At 32.2% G+C, this 21123-nt stretch overlaps 3 protein-coding genes across 3 annotated transcripts; 1 reads left to right on the top strand and 2 right to left on the bottom strand.

Annotated features, from left to right (window-relative positions):
* Positions 1-4373: 4373 nt before the first annotated feature.
* LOC123653793 (NADH dehydrogenase [ubiquinone] iron-sulfur protein 3, mitochondrial-like) lies at positions 4374-5168 on the bottom strand. The gene has a single exon (XM_045589777.1). It carries the CDS (start codon positions 5166-5168, stop codon positions 4374-4376), a length of 795 nt encoding a protein of 264 aa, XP_045445733.1.
* A 4426-nt stretch (positions 5169-9594) lies between these two features.
* LOC123656965 (succinate dehydrogenase [ubiquinone] cytochrome b small subunit, mitochondrial-like) lies at positions 9595-10896 on the top strand. The gene is made up of 3 exons (XM_045592574.1): positions 9595-9720; positions 9955-10139; positions 10544-10896. The coding sequence occupies exons 1-3, from the start codon at positions 9610-9612 to the stop codon at positions 10752-10754; spliced, it is 507 nt and encodes a 168-aa protein (XP_045448530.1). The 5' UTR covers positions 9595-9609; the 3' UTR covers positions 10755-10896.
* A 4969-nt stretch (positions 10897-15865) lies between these two features.
* LOC123653788 lies at positions 15866-20554 on the bottom strand. Its single transcript, XM_045589771.1, has 3 exons — positions 20302-20554; positions 17936-19803; positions 15866-15901 (listed from the first exon to the last, which is right to left on the bottom strand). The coding sequence occupies exons 1-3, from the start codon at positions 20552-20554 to the stop codon at positions 15866-15868; spliced, it is 2157 nt and encodes a 718-aa protein (XP_045445727.1).
* Between the last annotated feature and the right edge of the window lie 569 nt (positions 20555-21123).

Raw genomic sequence — 21123 nt, 5'->3', positions numbered from 1 at the left:
GACATTCCCTAGAGCTATTTACTGAGCGACAAAGAGAAATGACTCTACTTCGTATTTTTGTTACTTGAGGTTAAAAAAAGAAACGAAATTGTTTAATATGGTACAAATACTTAAAATAACGAAAATTGCAACTTTTAAACCCGAATGTAAGGAGTTTTAAAATTTATGTGTGTGTGTGTGTGTGTGTGTGTGTGTGGATTTTTACTAGTACGTGATAAAAATAATATGTATGTATGCATGTAGGATATATTGTAACATATATTTTTGTATTTGTCAACTGTGAGACCTTACTCGACTTCAATCCCCCACGTATACAGTGCCTTTACTATTGGAGCAAGTAACTTCCAAGTGGTAAATATAATATCCCAAGACATTTAGCGTTTCATAATTATGATGTATTCGTGCTTTTATCAGCATATATTAGGATTCACATATTATGGATGAAATCAAGTTAAAAAAATACAAATGTATACAGATTTACTAACCATACATTATTATGTTTATAAAATTGCTATCGTAAGAGTGTGGAACATGGTTTCTCCTTATAAAATAGTTATTGTACCAGTGTTGGTAAATTCTACAACTTTCCTTTACGGCATTTTTCTGCAACATATATTATACAATACAAAATATTCTAAGAGTTTTATATGACAATAGACATCGCATCCTTTTGAAGCAGAACCTATGTAACAAAAATCAGTACAATAGAAAAGTATATGAAAATAGCGTATTGGATAATACGCTTTAGTAGACTTTGTGCTTGTATACTTTGTGCCTGTCATTGTATATGAAATATCGATACCATCTAGCTTGTAAAAATATTGAGTACTAGCTGCCTGGACAGACATCGTTCTGTAAAAAAACAAACCCTGTAAATAAAATTATTATACCTAAACCCCACTCATTTCCCAAGCGTTTATTAGTTTAAGTAATATAGTAGAAGTAAGCAATAGACTAGATGGGAATCCACCCAGTGTGTGAATGTGGACAGAATGAAAGAAAGAACTAGTATGAGGAATGAAAGTGCGAGAGGCATAGACGCGAGAACTGGTATGAATGAGTAGATTAGCACAGGCTCCGACCCCCATGTCGGAGGTATAAGAGAAAAAAAAAAAAACATCGTTCTGTAGAAAGCTAATAGTAAAAATGTATTAAATTTTATAATTTTTTTTTTTTTTTTTTTTTTAATACCAAAACCTTCTGTGGGCCTTAAGGAACATACAAAAAAATAAATTAGCCGAATTGGTCGAGCCATTCTCGAGTTATGCGCTTAGCAACATTCATTTTTGTTTATATAGATCATATAGTTGACGAATTAGAGAAGTACTCACAGGAACTAGCTTTTGCACTTACAGTTGTTAGGTCGATAACAAAAAATAAACTATTCAGCATTGCTCTAAAACATTTCTGTCTTTCTTTGAGGAATAGTGTACGTCGTATTGTGATTGTAAAATATGGCACAAGATTACGTTTCAGTATTCAGTAGTTTGGCAATATTGCATTAGGAATAAAAATGCTTCTAATGTATAAATCTTGTATTTAATATACATACATAGAACTCTATGTTCTCTCGGTGTTAATTAATTGGAACCTCGAAAGTGTCATCAATTTGCTAGCGGAGCATTTTTACGATGTGTGCATGACTCTGCGCGACGCGACATTTAATGTTTCGTTGTAATAGTAAAACTTTAATCATGATTTTTATATTTATTATTCTGTAACGTACAATATAAGAATGGTACTTTTAACAACACTTTTTTTTTTTTTTTTTTTTTTACGTGGGGAAAATCCATCATGGATACCCTCCAGCGCGGGGGCGCCAGAGGGTTATGTCAGACTCCTACTGACTAAAAACCACCACGTGTTAGCAGTCATCCGCCTGGGTGGGGCGAGAGGGGTCGCGCTAGCATTCGCCACCTCGCCTCAGCGGTGGGCCCGGACAAAGCTTCCGGGCCCCGGCATGATGGTGGGGTGGCCTCGCTCACAAGAAGGCCACCCCTCAGACGTATGGGGTCGTGTCGTCCGGCCGGCCGAAGTCCCCCGACTATCGGCCGCCGACCCCACTATTACGAGGGGGGGAGGAGGTGGGCAAACCGCCTTCTCCTTGCCCCCGTACGTCTGCGCCGGAGTGGGCCAGCAGAGGCGTCTTCCTCTCTGGCCCGCTCCGCGGTCTCCTTCTGCGTCATTACCTCTTCGCAGAAGGAGTATTTTATTTAAGAATTCCGTAGCATAACTATAATATATCATGCTACGTACGCTGTATACTCATGGGAGATCATCTGTACTTTTATACATATAACATATATCGCTCATATTGTGAAGTATATAGTTCACATAGGTTGAGTTATCAGGAAGAAAAGGCTAAATAGCATATATAAATAAGTTCGCCCGTCGTAACTAGATGCTCTGTAACTATTTTAAAACTATGTTTAATATGTATTATGTAGTTTTAGCAAAGTATAAATAAATTAAAAGGTAAATCAAAACAGATTTACGATAAAAATGGTGTGTAAAAAAATGTTACGAACATTGTTAACAAATAATAAAAACATTTTTGATTTTTTTTTTTGAAATAATTAAGAGTTAAGATAAAAACTCTTGATTAAAAAATACAAGGTTAAAACTTATACGTAAATATTTTATAAAACCTACGACGTAACCGTGTAACGTAATCTCGTTACGAAACTAGGTTTATTAAGATTTTCTGATATTGATAAGTCCCCAATTAGCGGGATACCTTATCGTAGAACAATGTCGATGGTTCAGACGCAGATAACAGTTACATATCAGAAGTCTTTTTCTTTAGAAATCTAGAAAAAAAAAACAATAAATAATTGTAAAAGGTTAAATGCAATTAAAATACTTACAAATTTCTATAGTGCACAGGCTGATATATTTTTTTACAACGAGTTTTTTTTAAATAGTAAGATTGGTTATTACTATAACACTATTCTTAAAAATGTGTTGACCAAAGATAATATGTCACTAACTAGAGATCCACTTTAAATGCCTAAACGTATATGTATTTCTATATTTACGATAGAATAAATTAAACTTAAGTTAAATTTGGTAAAGTACAATAAGAACTATACTTACTCATCTTAGCTTTCCTACTACTGTCGACTTGACAACGACGACTTTAACTACGCGTTGGCGCAACGATCACAGCACTAGTTTGTGGCTGTTGTGCTGGCGGTTGCAGGTTCGATCCCCGCACATAACAAACATTTGTATTGGCCATACAGACACAAACGTTTGCCATGGTCTGGTTGTTAGTGCAGTCCTTGTGGGAGACCCACCGTGCCTCGGAGAGCACGTTAAGCCGTCGGTCCCGGTTGTTATCATGTACACTTGATGGCGATCGTTACTCATAGTAGAGAATACCAGACAACCTGCATTGGAGCAGCGTGGTGGATTAAGCTCTGATTCTTTTCCTACATAGGGAAAGAGGTCTATTCCCAGTAGTGGGATATTACAGGCTCAAGCGTTGAACTCAAAGTGCCAGCATAGATAAGAAATGTTGTTATTATATGAGAATATATTTTACGCCGCTACGTGACCGACGAATGGGGTTACGTGTTTATTTGATGAGAAATGAAGTTAATACTAAAAGAATGAACATTTTATTATATTCATAGAACGCTACCTCTGGTGGACTAATATTTCAAATTATATCTAATAAAACCTAATTTATTTGGTTTATATTTAAACAAAAAAGATCTATTAAATTTACTAACGCGACTTCATTGATTAAATTTTTCATTCATCTGATAGTGATGTGTGCTTAATTTAGATTTCGTTATATTTGTTGTCGCCCATCGTCTATATATACCCATTTATTATCTGCATAATTTACCGCAGTGCGTAACGAGTCCTTTGTATGTTTAACCACAAATGGTTACGAACTACGTGCACCTTATAGCACAGACTCACTAAAATACAAGAATATTCGATCCGTATATATATATATATATATATATATATATATATATAATTCCATATATATTCGCCATGTGGTATGGGAACGTTGTACATTTATTAACATAATTCTTTTATAAGTTCTTGCCAAAATTATTATATTACCTACCTCAGACTGCTCACGACCTTGAGTGTTTATTGTTATATTTCGTATAATGAATTAAAATAAAATCAATAACACAAGTATTCTTTAAAATTTTACGTTTTCCTTTTTTCGGGCGGAGTGTTATGGTATCCTTCATGAAAATTTTCAAATAGTTCCACGGTGATTGCAGTTGAAAATCTTTAGCAGTCGTATTATACCATAAATAAAAGACGTACTTGTAATTTGCTACATTTGTGTACTATAATAAATTAAAATAAAACCAATAAACATAAAAGAATTAAGTTTTATACTATTTCTTTTTTTCAGTTGGAGGATTATTATATCCTTCGTGGAAGTTTTTCAAATAACTCCACGGAGATTGAAGTTGAAAATCACGCATCTCCTGAGCGAATTCTACCGGTTCGTATACTATTTTTTTCAGTTCGTCATCATATCTTACTTCTGTGTAACCAGTAAGCGGGAAGTCTTTCCTGAGAGGATGCCCTTGAAAGCCGTAATCCGTTAAAATTCTTCGTAGATCTGGGTGGTTAGTGAAAATGATTCCGAACATGTCATACATTTCTCTCTCCAACCAGTTACAATTACCCCACAAGCTAACAGCCGAATGCAAAGGAGTGACTTCATCTGTATAGGTTTTTACCCTTGCACGCTCGCCGTATCGTAAGCTGAGGAGATTATATACTACTTCGAATCTATATTCTCTACTCGGCACATCGATCGCAGTCGCCAAAGAGCATTGATTAAAGCAAGCATTCTGATGATAAGCCATGAATGTTAGAACGGGATGAAAGCCTTCAGGCGCAATCAAAATTTCCAGCTCGTCAGTGTGCTGCATTTGGATCTTTTGTACGTATTTAGGCATGCAAGCGGCAACATACAAGCCGAACTCATAAAGACGTTGACGCTTTAAATTGTCATGTTTCCTCAAGGTATGGCTCTCATATTCGATCGGTTTGAGACAAAAAGGGTTACCGATATCGTCATTATCCGTACTATTTTCATCACATAAACGATAGCTCGTGCGAAAATATCGCTTCGCATTACTTACGAATATTTTTTTCAAATTAGATAAGATTCCTCGCATTTGACAAATTTCCTTTACAAATTATATCAATTTTGACACTTGTATGACAAAATAAATAATAATCATTTTTAATATTTAAATTTAAAAAAAAGGTTGCTGAAAAGAGATTAAAACATATTTACATTGTTGTGATATTTTGTGGCCGTCCATGTGCAAAAAATATGACCAAGCTTTAGCGTGCTAAATACATATTTTCAGTATCCAGTAATTCTTCAGATATCGATTATCCGTCATATTTTGAACAAAGCATGCCAAAGGTTTACTTTTTTTATAAGCCGCACAAGAATTTAATTTCGGCGTTCACAGCTACTCGCGTATAACATGACGAAATTCCTTACAAAAGCTTTCAATATGTTCGCTAATTTTTATATGAAAGTAAATTGTAAAATATTTCCTTTGATGACATAAATATAAAAACAACAGAACGATTTCAGAACCTATTTAAAAGTAGTTTGTTTTTTCATTACTTTTAACATTTATGTTTCGGTAAAGCGTAGGACATTAGCTGTGTTGCGTTAGTTGTGAATTCGTTGACAGGTAAACAATGGTTGAGCCGACATAGCCATCGCCAGAACGTTCCATCAGCGCCACGATAGCTCAAACACGAATCTGCGTAACGCCCCTTGATTGCGAAATTGACCGTTGGCTTTGACGCAGCGCTATAAATAATGACCAAGAAAATTGGTACTTTAATCCTGCAACGAATAGGTATGGCGATTTTATGAAACTCAGAACGGTCAGCGAGTCAGTGTGCTTTATCAGCGCTACACAACGTCCGGATTCAGTAACGCGTATTTATTTCGAAATTGATTTCAATTTGACGCAATGCGAAGGCTGTAAATAATGTCTGAAATAAAATAAAATTGCTATTTTAATCCAGAAATGAATTGGTATGACGATGTCATAAACGGCTAAATATATGTTCTGTAAATATGTAAATCAAAATGTAACGACAATGAAACAACGAAAATAAATAATTGTGTACTATTTTGTGGGCTTTTTTTTTCATTTTAATCGACAAAATGAAACAAAAAATACATGCTAAATTTGATATAATTGTTATTAAATAAAACACAACATTTTACTTTTATCAATTACAGTACTATCAACCTAAATCGCAGATATAATAAGCTAGTTTTTGTCCAATTCTTAGTTCCATTCATTCCTATACATTTTTAACTTTTGTCAGCCATCAGTTAAATGCTAAATTTTTAAATAAGCCCAAATTAATACGAATTTTCATTATTTTTAATTTTGAAAATATTTATTCTACCAGACAGCATACGCATTTATATGTGTACAAAAGAAATGTTTACTCTTTTTGTGTGAAATTTTTCAAAACATAAAGATGCAGTAACACAATTTCATTTTCTCAGCTAGTTTTTTAGATAAACGCTTGCAATGGAACAAGGATCTGGAATTGACATATTAGTTATCGATTTTGTAGTAAAAAAGTTAATAAAAGGTTTTTTATTTAAACTTTCAATAGGAGTTTAAATAATGTCAATAATAGCTTCCGAGTATAACAATAGGCTTCCGTCCACCGACAGACAGCATTGTCAACGTTCAATAGAAGTCCTCTCGGTGGAAAATGGCACCTAGAATGATTTGCTTTTGTAAACTTAACGAGTGAGATATTTCCTTTGAATATATTATGATTAAGCTATTTCGGAAGAGCGAAGATAACGCCCTCCGTCAGTTACGTAGAACTAATAATTTGTGTCACTGTTCACAGTATTACTCATAAAAATTGTTAAAGTTAATATTTTAAACAAATATTTATATATAACAATAAATTGAGTAGTTGTTAGTTATATTTTTTTGTTTAAATTATTGTCAATTTTGAACGTGAGGCGTTTATTTATATTATTATTTCTAATTTACACGTTGAATTTTGTACCACCATTTTTTTGTGAATATGTCGATTTTATTTTAATTTTATTTTATAAAACCAACCTGACCTTGATGTGACTATAACGAATACAAAAACTAAAGAGTTATCTAATTTGGTATATCCGTTCGGAAATTATACGTGTAGATAAATTTATGTGATTGATTTTCATATATATATAGATAATTTACCAATATATTTCATTATCTAACGTTACTTATCCGTTACAATAATTAACATACGCTTAATTATGATTATGAATTGGTCAGATTTCTGTTAAATGAGTGGCCAATGCACGTATTTTAGAAGGTTTCTAACACTGTTCACCAAAGGCATAGTATTGAAATGTGTGGCGAGATCAATGCGAGCTTATAATACGTGACACGATCTGATGGTGGATACAGCATGAGGGATTTTGAGGTATAATACTGGTAGTGTATATTTTTATATCATAACTCCAGTTATTTCATTTCAGCATGTTTACCAAATGATATTAAATATTATTATTATTAATATTTTTATGTAGAGCAAATTTTTTCCTCTTTACATTTTTTAATCGAATTAGAATAAATCTATACTAATATTATAAAGCTGAAGAGTTTGTTGTTGTTTAAACGCGCTAATATCAACTATTGGTCTAATTTGAAAAATTCTTTCAGTGTTAGATAGCCCATTTATTGAAAAAGGCTATATGCTAGTTTTTTTTTTCAAACTGACGCGTGTGAAACCGCGGTGCACAGCTAGTTTGTCACACTAATACATCAAAAATTAATTTAATCTCACCTATTTAAACAAAGTCAAATTTAAAAAGGGTCTAGGATTTTTTTTTTACGTGGAACGTGATCTATTACACCTACAGAACCCCCAATTTGAAGGAACGCAGGAAGAGTCGAACACCTTATATATGTATGCTGACCCGGTAAACGTTGTTTTCCCGCTATTAAAAATAGGGGTTGGTTGTAGACGGATGATAATTTAGGGTTATGTGTATTTTCAATGCCAAATCATAACAAAATTAAAATAAAAAAATTGCGAAACAGACACAAAAAAATATATATTAAGGTGGCCACGCTTATAACTTAGGAGTTTCAAAAATAGTTTACAACCGACTCTCAGACCTACCAAATATGCACAAAAATTTTCTTAAGAATCGGTCAAGCCGTTTTGGAGGAGTTTGGCCCCTAACATAGTGACACAAGAATATTTTACATATTAGATTGACCATAATTAATTTGTTAGAGTCAAATATTATCATCATTTGTAAAACGGAAATTTAAAATTGCATTTGAAGCTTACTTGAGTGAAGAAATTTTACTTTAAAAATTTATTTCGAAATTTTACAATATTATAATATTAGATTTAATTTAATACCAAGTATATTAGTAACATTGAATATATATTTTGGTACTACATGGATACTTGACGTTCAGTTTATTTTTCATTGTTGACAGTTTGACAGCACTGAAAAGATCCTTTTAATAATTTCTATTACAGAAAATAATGCTGTTATACACATTAATAAAAAGATCAGGTAATATTGTAGACTATTTCTACAACATTTAGCATTTTGGATTATAATATCAACTCAAGGTTGTTATCTTCTGAAATACAGAATGGTTTCTTAGGCCAGTTAGTACACGGTTGGCGTCTGTTTCACAAGAAATGTGACTGACCTCACTGAGACTTGCAATTAATTAGGTCGCTACGGTCCCCACAATGCGACCTAGGTTGCTTGTGGAATCTTGTCTATTTTCGCTACGCCTTAAATTCTTGTTGAATTTACAAAATTTAACCTCATTTCTGCAACGTATAATTATGCTTAATGTAATCGCCAAAAAGTTAAATAAAATTAATTTTTGTAAGGCTTTAGATTAAGAACCGTCGAATTACCTAAGCTCAAAATTTGGCCGTTTATCGACATAATTTCGTTACAAAAAAATAACCCTAACCTAAATAACCACCAAATTAGACCGTTTATAGATATTATTGAGATTTGGTAAACAAGATATCTTTCCGTTTGAACTTAATTAAAACTTTATTTGTAACTTCAGACTACTTTATAAAATACTACTTTTATAAAATTGTATAGAGATACTTAGAGATCTTTATCTCTATCTATATCTTTTATTGAAATGACGGTTCTTAATCTAAAGCCTAGCCTTAATTTTGATTATAAAACAAAACCATAACTCCTAAGATTCCGTTTTTGTATAACAAAAACGGATGTAAGATGTTTTTCTTTAAATTAGGTTAATGTGGACTTTGTATTTGTATTTGTAACAATATCTTTATAACTTCATGAAAACAATTTTAAGTGGTTGAAGTTTTTTAACCAAAAAAGTTTTATAAAATAAGTTTCTAGATATATATGTATGTATAAGAAAACAAAGTTTAAATGAGTAGTAAACGGTAGTATGATTGTCAGCGTAGGTACTAAGAACAACAACACCCACTTGTGTTTTGTATTGAATTACTTAAAAATAAAAATAATTTTAATAAATAAATTTTAATATTCTTTCAGCATTAATGTGTACACCTCTGCGACGGAGTATGACGCAATTAAGTGTTGTACCTCTAAAAAAGTGCAATGACCTAGTTACTGGTATAAAAGATCTAAAACATACTTCAATGTCTTCAAACAGATCGATGTATTTAAACTCTGTGAGCAATATTAAAATAATTATGTATACGAGTCTGTGTCCATAATCGGGATGATCCAAACAATTTATATAAATATAAATAATTGTAAATAATTATTGGTATAATAAATAATATAAAGATTGGATGAAAAAAATTAATGAGTTCAACTTGGTATCTAGCTCGTTTAATACGCAAAATTAACACACCTCGAAAAAAAAATGATGATAATTCAATAAAAACAAAGTTTATTTTTAGATTCGGTCATTTAGTACGACCAAGGTCAAGTTTTACGAAGAAAAGGCTCACGACCACGCCAAGCTCTGGGTTATTGAGAAGGCAACTTCAGGTCTTTTGGTCGCACTCATTCCCTGTGGACTTCTGATTCCCAATAAACTTTTTGATTCTATACTTGCTATACTTATTACAGCTCATACCTTTTGGTAAGTAGAACTTTGCGTTAGTGTAAAATAGAAAACGTTTAAGGTAGGTCATTATAAGAGAAATAAAGAATGATGAAAACGTATCAAATTTGTTTGAAATTAAGGCATTCAAGTAATGGTTACGCAAAGTGTTTGTAATTAAATGGATTTCTTTGGTATACATATGTTAGAGAGCGTTTTAGCGTTATTTTAATATACTACTCATAAATTGTTGTTATTGTTCCCGTGTGATAGATAAAATCGATTCATGTGCTATCTATTTGTGTGTCATTTGCAAGCATGTTATTTAGTTACACAATTGGGACGTTTTAATAATATTGTTATACGTATATTTAATAACTTTATATGTAACTTTTAATAGTAACTGGTTTTAGAATTATTAATTTATATTACTACTATTGCAGGGGTATGGAGGCTGTCATGGTGGAGTATGTACGAGTATTATTATTCGGACCTTTAATACCAAAAATTGCAATTGGATTTGTATACTTTATGACAGTATTCATGTTGGGAGGTCTATTATATTTAATTTTTAATGACATCGGCTTATGTAGAGCATTTTGGCGTATTTGGAGAAACATGAGAAAGCCTAAAGATACTTTCAAACGTCGCTAAATATTCGTTGATTTGAAGAAATGAGAGAGGAAACAGGAGATCTTTTGTGACTTATGTTAAATTTATCATACCGCTGTTTTAGGAAATAATGTATTATTTCATTTGCTTTTTAACGAAATATTAAAGTTGATATTTATTATAACTGATACATTTTTATTTATCTACAAAAGAGTTAGTCTATTAAAAAAACTCTCTTAATGATCACTAAAAATATGCTTTAAATATGAAAGAAAAGTTTTCACACCACTCACTTAAGAACCTATCAAAACTTTTAAGGATAGCATTATGACATACTGTAAAAAGAGATTCCATACACTTCACCTTCCGTACCAAAAGATTTTCAAAGTTAATACGAACAAACAATAGACCGCTTCGCCTAAACTTGGAGAGAGTTTATATCAGTTCTATGTTCAAATAAAAAGAATGAACGATTTATCCTTACCTGTTAAATTGAAAAAGTTACCGAGACCACTGTAAGGGCAGATTTACGTGCACCGGGTGCTGAGTAATATCAAAAAAGTTTATCGCAAACGGTTAACGTTCACTGTGAGCGGAAATTTTAATAATTCGAAATGAATTGAAAAAATATAACTCCAATATCGTCAGAAGTGAAACGGAAATTCAAAAGAAAATGAATTTGTGTCACAGAAATCTATAAATTGGTTTTTTGTTCGTTACCAATTATGCTTTATATTTTTACGAAACGAATTTATACTAGCGATTCGCGCGAGTGAATATTAAAGTAAATTAGCATTCGAAGATGTACTAGATAGTCTGATATACAACATGGCTAAAATGTTACATAGAAAATATCTATACAAATAAATTAAATTGGACTATCTTTTTGGAATATTAAAATAATCGCTTTTTTTATTGATATGTATACGTAAGCAAATTAGAGGTACGCTTTGCTTCAGCCTGTAATATTCTACTGCTGGGCATAGGTCTCTTTCCCCGTGTAGGAGAAGGATCAGAGCTTAATTCTCTACGCTGATCCAGTGCGGGTTGGCGGATATATTCCCTACTATGATTAGCAATCGCTATCAGGTATCTATGATAACAACCGGGACCGACAGCATGACGCGATCCACGGCCGAGGCACGGGGAGGGACCCAGAAGAACATACAACCAGACTGGAAATATATATTTGTATAAACACAAATATTCACTCCGAGCTGCAATCAAAACTGTGATACACACCATTAACCCAGAGCGGTCGTCAAAAGTGAAGTTACGAATAATAACATTACAAAGATCACGAAACTTTGTTCGTAATACAATGAATTCAGCGTCTATACTAGCTAAAAAGTTTGTTTGTTTATTTGAACGCTCTCATCACAGGAATTACTAATTCTACATCACTATATCTAAGTAGGTTTTAATCTATTCTTACCTTAATAATTATTAACATTTTTAATATCATATCAAACCGACCGTTCCAGCGGGGATCGAACCCGTACCTCCGACTCACCGTGTCGGCGCTCGTAGCTAATTATGATGTCATCAATCAATCATGTGTCTGTATTACACAAAAAAAAAAACAAACAAATGAATAATTATTTCATAAAAGTAAGTGTGTCTTAATAATTTAGGTTCTCTCTCGTAATCATACTCATAAATCTTTTTATAGCGTAGTAATATATTTTTATTGTGTGTGTTTTGTATGATGATATTATTTTTAGCCGCTAAAATAGACATCAGAAGGGGAAGGATTGTATGAAAATGTGTTACCACAATTGAAGCATTTAATAAATAATAACCGGGCGCCGCGGGCCGTTGGCAATCTATCACGCTGTGTCATAAGCTGACTTTAATGTTAGGTCACTTCAGAGCTTTTTGTTGACGCCAGCATAACTTAATATCTTTTCTAAAAATATTGCTAAGTCATTCCCTTTGTCAATTGAAACACCAGCGTCATTTGATGTTGATAAAATATTTATTACGTAATACCAATAATCTTTCCGTGGTATATCTTAAACGAAATATTTCATAAACGCCCGTATGGGTCACTTAAGTTAAATGATTGTTGTCACATAAACATTTTCAGTACCGAAAGGGGCTACAAATGCGGTTGCGGTTAAGGATATATGGGAACTAGAAGCAGGTTTAAAGGGAAATCCCGAACTTTCTTATTCTAGCGGATTTTCTTAATGGTTAAATAAATTGTAGATGTGGACATTATTTCTTTTCTTGATGAATGTTTAGTAAAGTATATAACCGTTTTGTTACACAACAGAGCATTATGTGTCAAAATCGCAAATATGAAATTAAAAATATTGCAAATTGAATCTCAGTTATCAAGTTTTTGGTAGTAGATACATCTTACTAGAATTTAATGTACTGTGTGGCTACGGTACTAAAGAATATAGCCACCCCCTCTCTTCCCGTGGGTGTCGTAAGAGACGACTAAGGGATAACACAGTTCCGCTACCACCTTGGAACTTAAAAAGCCGACCGGTGGCGGGATAACCATCTAACCGCTGGCTTTGAAATACACAGGCCGAAGACGGGCAGCAGCGTCTTCGGTGCGACAAAGCCAGTACTGCGGTCACCAACCCGCCTGCCCGCGTGGTGACTATGGGCAAAACACACGAGTTCACGTTATTTTTGGCATAAACTTGTGGAGGCCTATGTCCAGCAGTGGACTGTATAGGTTGTAATGATGAGAATTTAATACACGTAGTTAAGAATTGTTGTGCCTATAATTGTCTATTAATCTATACTAGTAGTCTTCCAGAGGTAGAAATTTAAAAAATTTAATTAAGAAAAACCAAAAATTTATGAAAATAAAGAACCTTTTTAAAAAAATTTACTTTGACTACAGACTTTGACAATCAACAAAATAGTATAATATGCGTATGTGTGTGTGTGTGTGTGTGTTAAATACATGGCGTGTATTTTTTTTCAATGATTTAATACATTTTATGCATAATAAAAAAAATGGTATTCTGCAGTCCTTCTCTATATAAACTATAAGTGTGCGAAATTACATAATCCTCCGTCCACGGAATTTTCGTAAAAAGGGGTACAAAGTTGTAACTTCACGTATCACGTATATAGATTATATAATATATAGATTATATAATATATAGATTATATAGTATATAGATTATAAATATATTATATATTACCAATGATTGACATACGAATGGAAAGAAAGGCCTTGATTCGATTGAGTATTAAAGCCAAAAAATTTTGGATAAATTACATAAAATTGCAACACAAATTTTATTTATTTCAAACGGGCTATACATATTTTTTACTGACCGAACTCTCAACATGCAAAATAGAATTGTACTGACAGCTTCATAACAAATTTTCACCTTGTATATTATATCTGCAACATAAAAAATGTGCCACTGTTGATAAAGCCACCTCTGTTGAAATTTAAAAGCCTTTTTGAAATAAATGTGTAGCATAAAATGCAGTAATTTTATTGCAGCAGCGTAGAAAGTACAGCGTCAAAAATATGTTTTATGAAATGCACTCAATTTTCTCACAATAAACCATACAGCCATTTTTATGGTGAACAGTGAAGTCTTTATTAATATAAATAAAATTAAAATACAGGAACATTGACACATATAGGATAAATCGGAACATTTAACAACTAATGCTGTGCATATAATGTTGTTTATTAATATAAAGGTTGTAATATTTTTTTTTTATAAAAGTAGGTCGGCCAACAAGCGTACGGCTCACCTGATTGTACGCGATTTTTATAGTAGTTTATAGACGTCTGCAACACCAGAAGCGTAGCAAGCGTGTTGCCGACCCTATCTCAATTCCCCGCAGGAGCTCTGGTTACCTTACTCACCAATAGGAACACAACACTACTTGAAAGCAGTATTATTTAGCTGTTATCTTCTGTAAAGTTGAGGTATTACCCCATTTAGGGTGCTTCATATTTTGAGCAGAAAATTTCCTGCCGTGCTCTACCATTCCATTTCTAAGAAGACGCGACTACAAAGTTCAAGAATACTTCAAAAAATTGTAATAGCAGAAATAAGTATTATGGCGAGTATCAAGAGTACAATAGATTATTATAAACGAATGTTAGTGTTATATCATTTAAATTATTTTCTGACATTATTAAACATTGTGACAAAAGTTTCAATGGATTTAGAAAGTATAAATAAAGTTAACGGTATGAGTGTTTACGAATTTTCAAGCATAAGGCCAAATCGTTAGAAGTTCTGAGTCTCAAAATATTAGTTAAATCTTATTTTTCAGTATTAATAAAACTTTAAACGAAAAGTACAAATGATTTTATAACGCTACTTTAACTCTTCGATCAATGATGTGGTTATCGGACATGAAAGTCTTTATTTTACTATCCCTCGAACGTTTATTCAATTCTCAGCATTAATTGGTTACCACGAAGAGAAGAGAACTAAGAAGATAAAAAAACAGTCTAAAAACTCAATGCTGCAGTCACATTTTATTGGTTCAGATGTTATTATGTAATCTGTTCTAAAATATTGTTGTATTAAATCATATATAGTAAAAGATGTAGTAGTTTTGCTGTAATTTCGAATCAGTAAAAGCGAGAAGCTACGTTGACATTCTGAGACATAATGTTCTGTAGGTTCATTGACATCAACTTCCGCTTGTCGATATGGTTTCACAGCTATTCACTTTGTACTTGAAAAAACATTAGTGTTTCTAAACCGAATTCTATTAAACAAAGAATGTACAATTAAGTAAACTATGTTACACCATATAATAATTAATACCATCTTGGTGACTGATCATATATATACATACTGTGGGCTCAAACCGCAAAATGTCATCAACACTAAATGAACGTCACACGATTACGGTAACGAGAAACATGCTTCAGGCAGACGCGTTTCAGAAATTACATTCACCGTTGACAAGCCCCGAATTAATTAAAGTCAAACAAGGCGACCATTCCACAAAATTGTCTCCTTTCCAAACGAAATCCTTGATTACGTTTGTTGTACAAGCTGCGTACTGAGGCGTAGTTTACGTCAAAAGAGAAGAAAATGAATAAAATTAACAGATTAGTTAGTAAATATGTACGTAAAATTTAATTAAGTTATGAAGTATTACTTTGAATTACTTGTATTTCAATTATTGATATTGGTTTAAGCGAGGAAGCGGTCCTCAGAAATTGTTGATGCCTGTCAATGTTTTTAAAGCAAGCTTAATTATTAGTACCCTTTAAGAAGTTGCAAAAGTTAAATTTTTACATTCTTTAAGCGTACTTGTTACGAGAATTATGTTTGATTAACTCGCTAAAAAAATACCAATGTAAAAAAAGTTTATTTTTATTTTTATTATCCATTTTTTGATTTATGATAGCATTTAAATGAGCGTATAAATGATTTCATATTTAAATCTAAAATTAAGTTCAAAAGTATTTATATTTATAAATATAAAAATACTTTTAGTTTAAGAAACTCTTTTCAATTTAAATAAAATTTAGGCTTTAAGTTGCGTGTCTAGAAATAGACAGTAACTATGTTAAAAACCACATTTATTTACTTATGTTTACAGTTAGGAAAGGGCAAGTAGATTATATTGCAATTTGTTTGTTCTGCATATAAAAAAAAGGTTAAGCAGAAGCTTTGTTTGCTGTGTGTTATGTGTTGTTTGTATGAACTATTTTTTATTATTAAAAATATTATTTTCATTTCGGTAGTAAAGTATACACGTAGAGTAATTACATTATAACAACGCAACTTAACGTACCAATTATATTTACGTAATATTTATATAAAAAATATATATAATTAAGCCTATACTGTTGTTGTTTAAAAGTATTGAAATTAAAAGCAATAAATTAAAATAAAATTAGAGAGATTATAAGAGCTATTTCCTTTTGCTATCCATATCGTGTACATAAATTTTTAAATAAAATAAAATAAATAAAATGTAAAATTCTATGACGATGCCTCCTTTACAACAATAAAATGGTTTTTTTTTTTTTTTTTTTTTTTAATTTTATTGTTAAGGAACACAAACAGTTAAAAATAAACACATACAATTAAAGTTACAAACATAATACATAAACCAAAACTGTGTCCACAAATAGGTTTAACACGATCAGCTTTCGCCAAAACTAAAAGCAAGAATACATTTGTTAAAAATAAGTTAAAAATCAACATTAGCATTTAAAAACTAAATTAAGGCTACAACTACAGGCAAAGGAAGAAACATTACGAAACAACTATACAAAGAATTAAAAATTAAAAAATCAAAAAATTAAAAAAATCAAAAAATTAAAAATTAAAGGCCAGACATCACCAAGATTTGTTGCAAGTCAATTCTCTAACCCTACTCTTATAAAAATTAAGTGAGCACCAGAACTGGTCAATTGTTTTAAAATGTTTATTATATGATGAAGTTGCACGTGGAATGAATGTGTTGCCACCATACTTGGTTTTGGTCTTAGGTATATGGTACGACTCCTTTGATCGAGCACTAATACGTGGACATTTTATATCAATGTTACGTAATAAAAAGGGAGAATCAATATAATTATTAATAATTTTATATAAAAAGCACTGATCCCTTTCTAATCGGCGAACATACAATGGTTGAATAGGATGAGAAGTCAAGTCAGCTTTTAAAAGAAATTTACTCCTGCGATCCAGATGTTTCAAAAATTTTTTGTTTATTTTTTCGATCTTATTAATGTATTTTTTATATTGGGGATTCCAAACCACTGAAGCATATTCAAGTATAGGTAGCACAAATGATCTATATAAGAGTATGTAAGTCGAGACAAACATGAAATCTCGAGATACTCTCAGAATGAAACCTAACATTCGGTAAGCCTTATTAACTATATACTCTATGTGAAACTCGAAAGATAGCCGTGAATCAATGTATACACCCAGATCCTTGACAACGGAAACCCTTTCTACAAATTCATTATTTAATTGATATTTAAAAATTATTGGTTGTCGTTTCCTAGTAAAGGTAATAACATGACATTTCTTTACATTTAATTTAAGACTATTTGAATCACAATACAGACAAATATTGTCCAAATCTTGTTGCAAGAGTAAACAGTCCTTTTGGGATTTTATAATTGAAAAAATTTTCATGTCATCCGCATAAAGAAGGACATTAGATGTCTTAATATTACATATTATATCATTAATATATAAGTTAAATAACAACGGCCCCAAGTGCGAACCCTGTGGTACCCCAGATGTAACGGGCACAAAAGACGAACAGTAGCCCTTGACGGTTACTGCCTGACTTCTATGACGAAGGTAGGAATCAATCCAACGCAGGAGATCGCCATGGATTCCGAGCGCCATAAGTTTATTTAGTATAATTTGGTGCGATATTTTGTCAAAAGCCTTAGAATAATCTGTATATATAACATCAACTTGAAAACCCTGGTCCATGGCAAAGCCAATTCTGTGAATAAACTCGCATAAATTAGTTTCAGTCGATCTTTTTGAAACAAATCCGTGTTGTTCAGGAATGATAAGGGGTCTTATTTGAGGTAAAATGCTATCGTAAATGATTTTTTCAAACATTTTAGCAATTGTATTAAGTTTGGAAATAGGTCTATAATTAGTTACATTATGCTTATCACCTGATTTGAAAATAGGGACGATGAAAGATTCCTTCCATTTAGTAGGCATGATACCGCTTATGAGAGATTTCCTAAATAGAAACATTAAAGGTTTAACAAGTTGTTCCTTACATGCTTTATAAAATACTGGTGGTATTCCATCAGGACCGGATCCTTTAGCAATATTTAATGCACCTAAATATTTAAGTATATTTTCACTTGATATATCAATCGACCGTATTGGACAAATATTATTTAAACCATTATTAGCACTATGGTAATTCGTTGAGATAGAATATGTTGAGCTTGGCTCATAAACAGATTTAAAGTATTCGTTAAAGATATTACAAATATCGCTACCATTAGTTAAAGAAATACTATTATACGTCATAGAATTGGGAATAACTGGAGCGGCCTTTTTAGATTTCACAAAACTCCAGAAATTTTTACTATTCATTTTAATATTCGTTTCATTAGCAAGCAAAAAATTCTTGTAACAACTTTCCTGTATTTCCTTCTGCCGTTTTCTTAGTAGGCGAAAAGAGTCGTAGTCACTTATTCGGCCGTAAATTTTCCATTTTTTATGGTATTTGGATTTTTCTTTAACTATCTTAACCAAACATCCAGAAAACCAAGGAGGATAGTGATCCCTATGTTTAAAATTTTTTTGTGGAACATATTTTACAATTACTGCCTCCAGTATATTATAAAAGACCCCCACAGCATCATGGATAGAATCTGTCCCATACAATGTTTCCCAATCAGAATCACTTAACGCCCTATTTATATCGTCATAGTTGGCCTTATGAAACAGTCGCGCAATCCGTGGCTGCGATTCTAAGCCGCTATGTTGGTAGTGAACCTTTATTTCCAATGCAGGATGGTGTGGATCTTCCACCACCATAGCATCGCTACAGTGAGCCGACTCACAACAAAGATTACTCATAACTAAGTCTAAAATTCTATTATTCTTATTGAAAATACCGTTAAATTGATATGAGTCAATGAAGCTTAGAAATGACATTAGAGCAGAAATAAACTTGTCACTGTATTGATTTCTTTCCAATTTCATTTTAAACGAGTCGGTACTCTGCCAGTGCGCATGTGAAATATTGAAGTCACCCAATATTAAGCAAGCAGATTCCGAGTTTTCCGTGACAACAGAAGAAACTATGTCGAAGAACTCGCATAAGGCATCGTACTGTTGCGTATGGTGGGGGAAATAACAGCAATAAATATATAATACCTTGTTATTAATTTTCACAGTAATCTCAACTATTTCTGCAATACCCCCCAATATATCTATAGCACGAGAGGAACGAACCGGGATGTTTTTACCAATAGCCAAAAGAACGCCGCCACCCAAGGTAACACCACGTTGGACGTAATTACGATCTCCTCTGTAGACGCAATAGCGGCTATCGAATATCTCCATATCGGATATACCTGGATGAAGCCATGTTTCGCTTAGCGCTATTATATCGTATTCTGACGACAAAAGATTACGGTAAAAGGAATTGGTTTTTGTACGCAGTCCACGAACGTTTTGATAATAAACCAATAGATTATTAAACATAACCATTTCTACAGTAAGCAATCACGTATATAATAGCTTCAGTATAATTGTAATAAAACGCGCATGTAATGGGAAAAGAATATGATAAAAGTATATAAGGACACTTTAAGATAAAACAAAAACCAAGTACAGATTTGTGACGAATAAACCATCTTTGAGCATCGGACAACCGGTCCACCACGCACACACAACAATTTTTATTCAATAGTTTTACTCCAACCATTTGAACCTCAGTAATAGAACAACATTCCAATATCATAAAAGCAATGTAACCTAACGCAAAGATAAGACAAATTGTAAAACAAATAAGGAAGAGAAATGACCTGCAACTCACAAAATACAATTGTTTGCATATTACATTTATTAAAGCTTGTTTAAATCTTTTTCGTTATTGATATGAATAATATGACTGGTATCCGTATGTCTAGCCATTATAGAACAATTCCGAACCCATACATACTTATAATGTTTTTCTTTGGCAATAGATTTAGCACGCTTCAAAAGAGCCTTGTTGTTACTAGTAAGGTGATCATTGAAATGAATAGGTACTTTTCCGGATGCAAAACCTAAATCCATTGCTGTAATCTTCAGCTTTCGCAATTGTGCTAGACATTCGTCTTTTCTATATCTACTTATGAAGCGTGCAATTATTGGTTTCGTCATATTTTGGTTGGTGGGGTTGGGACCAGGTCAAAAGATAATAAAATGGTCGAACAGGTGTCATAACTTTTCACTTTGTTTATTAAACTTATAATCTAATAGATTACAAAAGTTACAAATTTCACGGAACGTACCCTAGTCAAAACAAGAATTATTTACGAGTGGAGTTGGCCGTGAGTTTTGACAGGTGTATTTGAACCCTTGTAAATAAAAAAAACATTTTGAGTGAAAATATTTTTTTCTTCTCCTGTACTTTTGTTAATTTTTAATTTTGTGTGGCATATTATTGTTTATTTACTTATGGCAAACGTAATTTGTGACACCAATTCGAAATTTGATGAATTTTTGTGTGAAGCTGAATTTCAAAAAAATCAAAGTGATGGAATAAAAATATAAAGTAATCCAAAAGTTCAAAGGCTTCAAAATAGTAAAAAATTTAATTTAAAAAAAAAACAACTTATTTAAATCTTCAACTGGTTTCGTTAAGAAATGATTGTAGCCTTTTAGTATTTTAATAATTTTGTAACTGGTATTTTATTGTTTCATTAACCCTCGACCCAAAAAGAGAACTT

The sequence above is a fragment of the Melitaea cinxia genome, chromosome 1, assembly GCF_905220565.1.
Source record: "Melitaea cinxia chromosome 1, ilMelCinx1.1, whole genome shotgun sequence".
NCBI classification, from domain to species: Eukaryota; Metazoa; Arthropoda; class Insecta; order Lepidoptera; family Nymphalidae; genus Melitaea; species Melitaea cinxia.
Note: the sequence above shows the minus strand (reverse complement) of the source record. Positions and strands in the feature narration are given on the sequence as shown.

Bases quoted from the DNA above. Each gene is read 5' to 3' on its own strand.
- LOC123653793 (XM_045589777.1), bottom strand. From the start codon at position 5,168: ATGCGAGGAATCTTATCTAATTTGAAAAAAATATTCGTAAGTAATGCG.
- LOC123656965 (XM_045592574.1), top strand. From the start codon at position 9,610: ATGACGCAATTAAGTGTTGTACCTCTAAAAAAGTGCAATGACCTAGTT. The intron at 9,721-9,954 runs GTGAGCAATATT...GTTTATTTTTAG, and splicing joins GATCGATGTATTTAAACTCT to ATTCGGTCATTTAGTACGAC. The intron at 10,140-10,543 runs GTAAGTAGAACT...CTACTATTGCAG, and splicing joins ATTACAGCTCATACCTTTTG to GGGTATGGAGGCTGTCATGG.
- LOC123653788 (XM_045589771.1), bottom strand. From the start codon at position 20,554: ATGACGAAACCAATAATTGCACGCTTCATAAGTAGATATAGAAAAGAC. The intron at 19,804-20,301 runs GTCATATTATTC...TTTTGTCGTCAG, and splicing joins GGCTAGACATACGGATACCA to AATACGATATAATAGCGCTA. The intron at 15,902-17,935 runs GTACCACAGGGT...AAACATTGACAG, and splicing joins TTGTGCCCGTTACATCTGGG to GCATCAACAATTTCTGAGGA.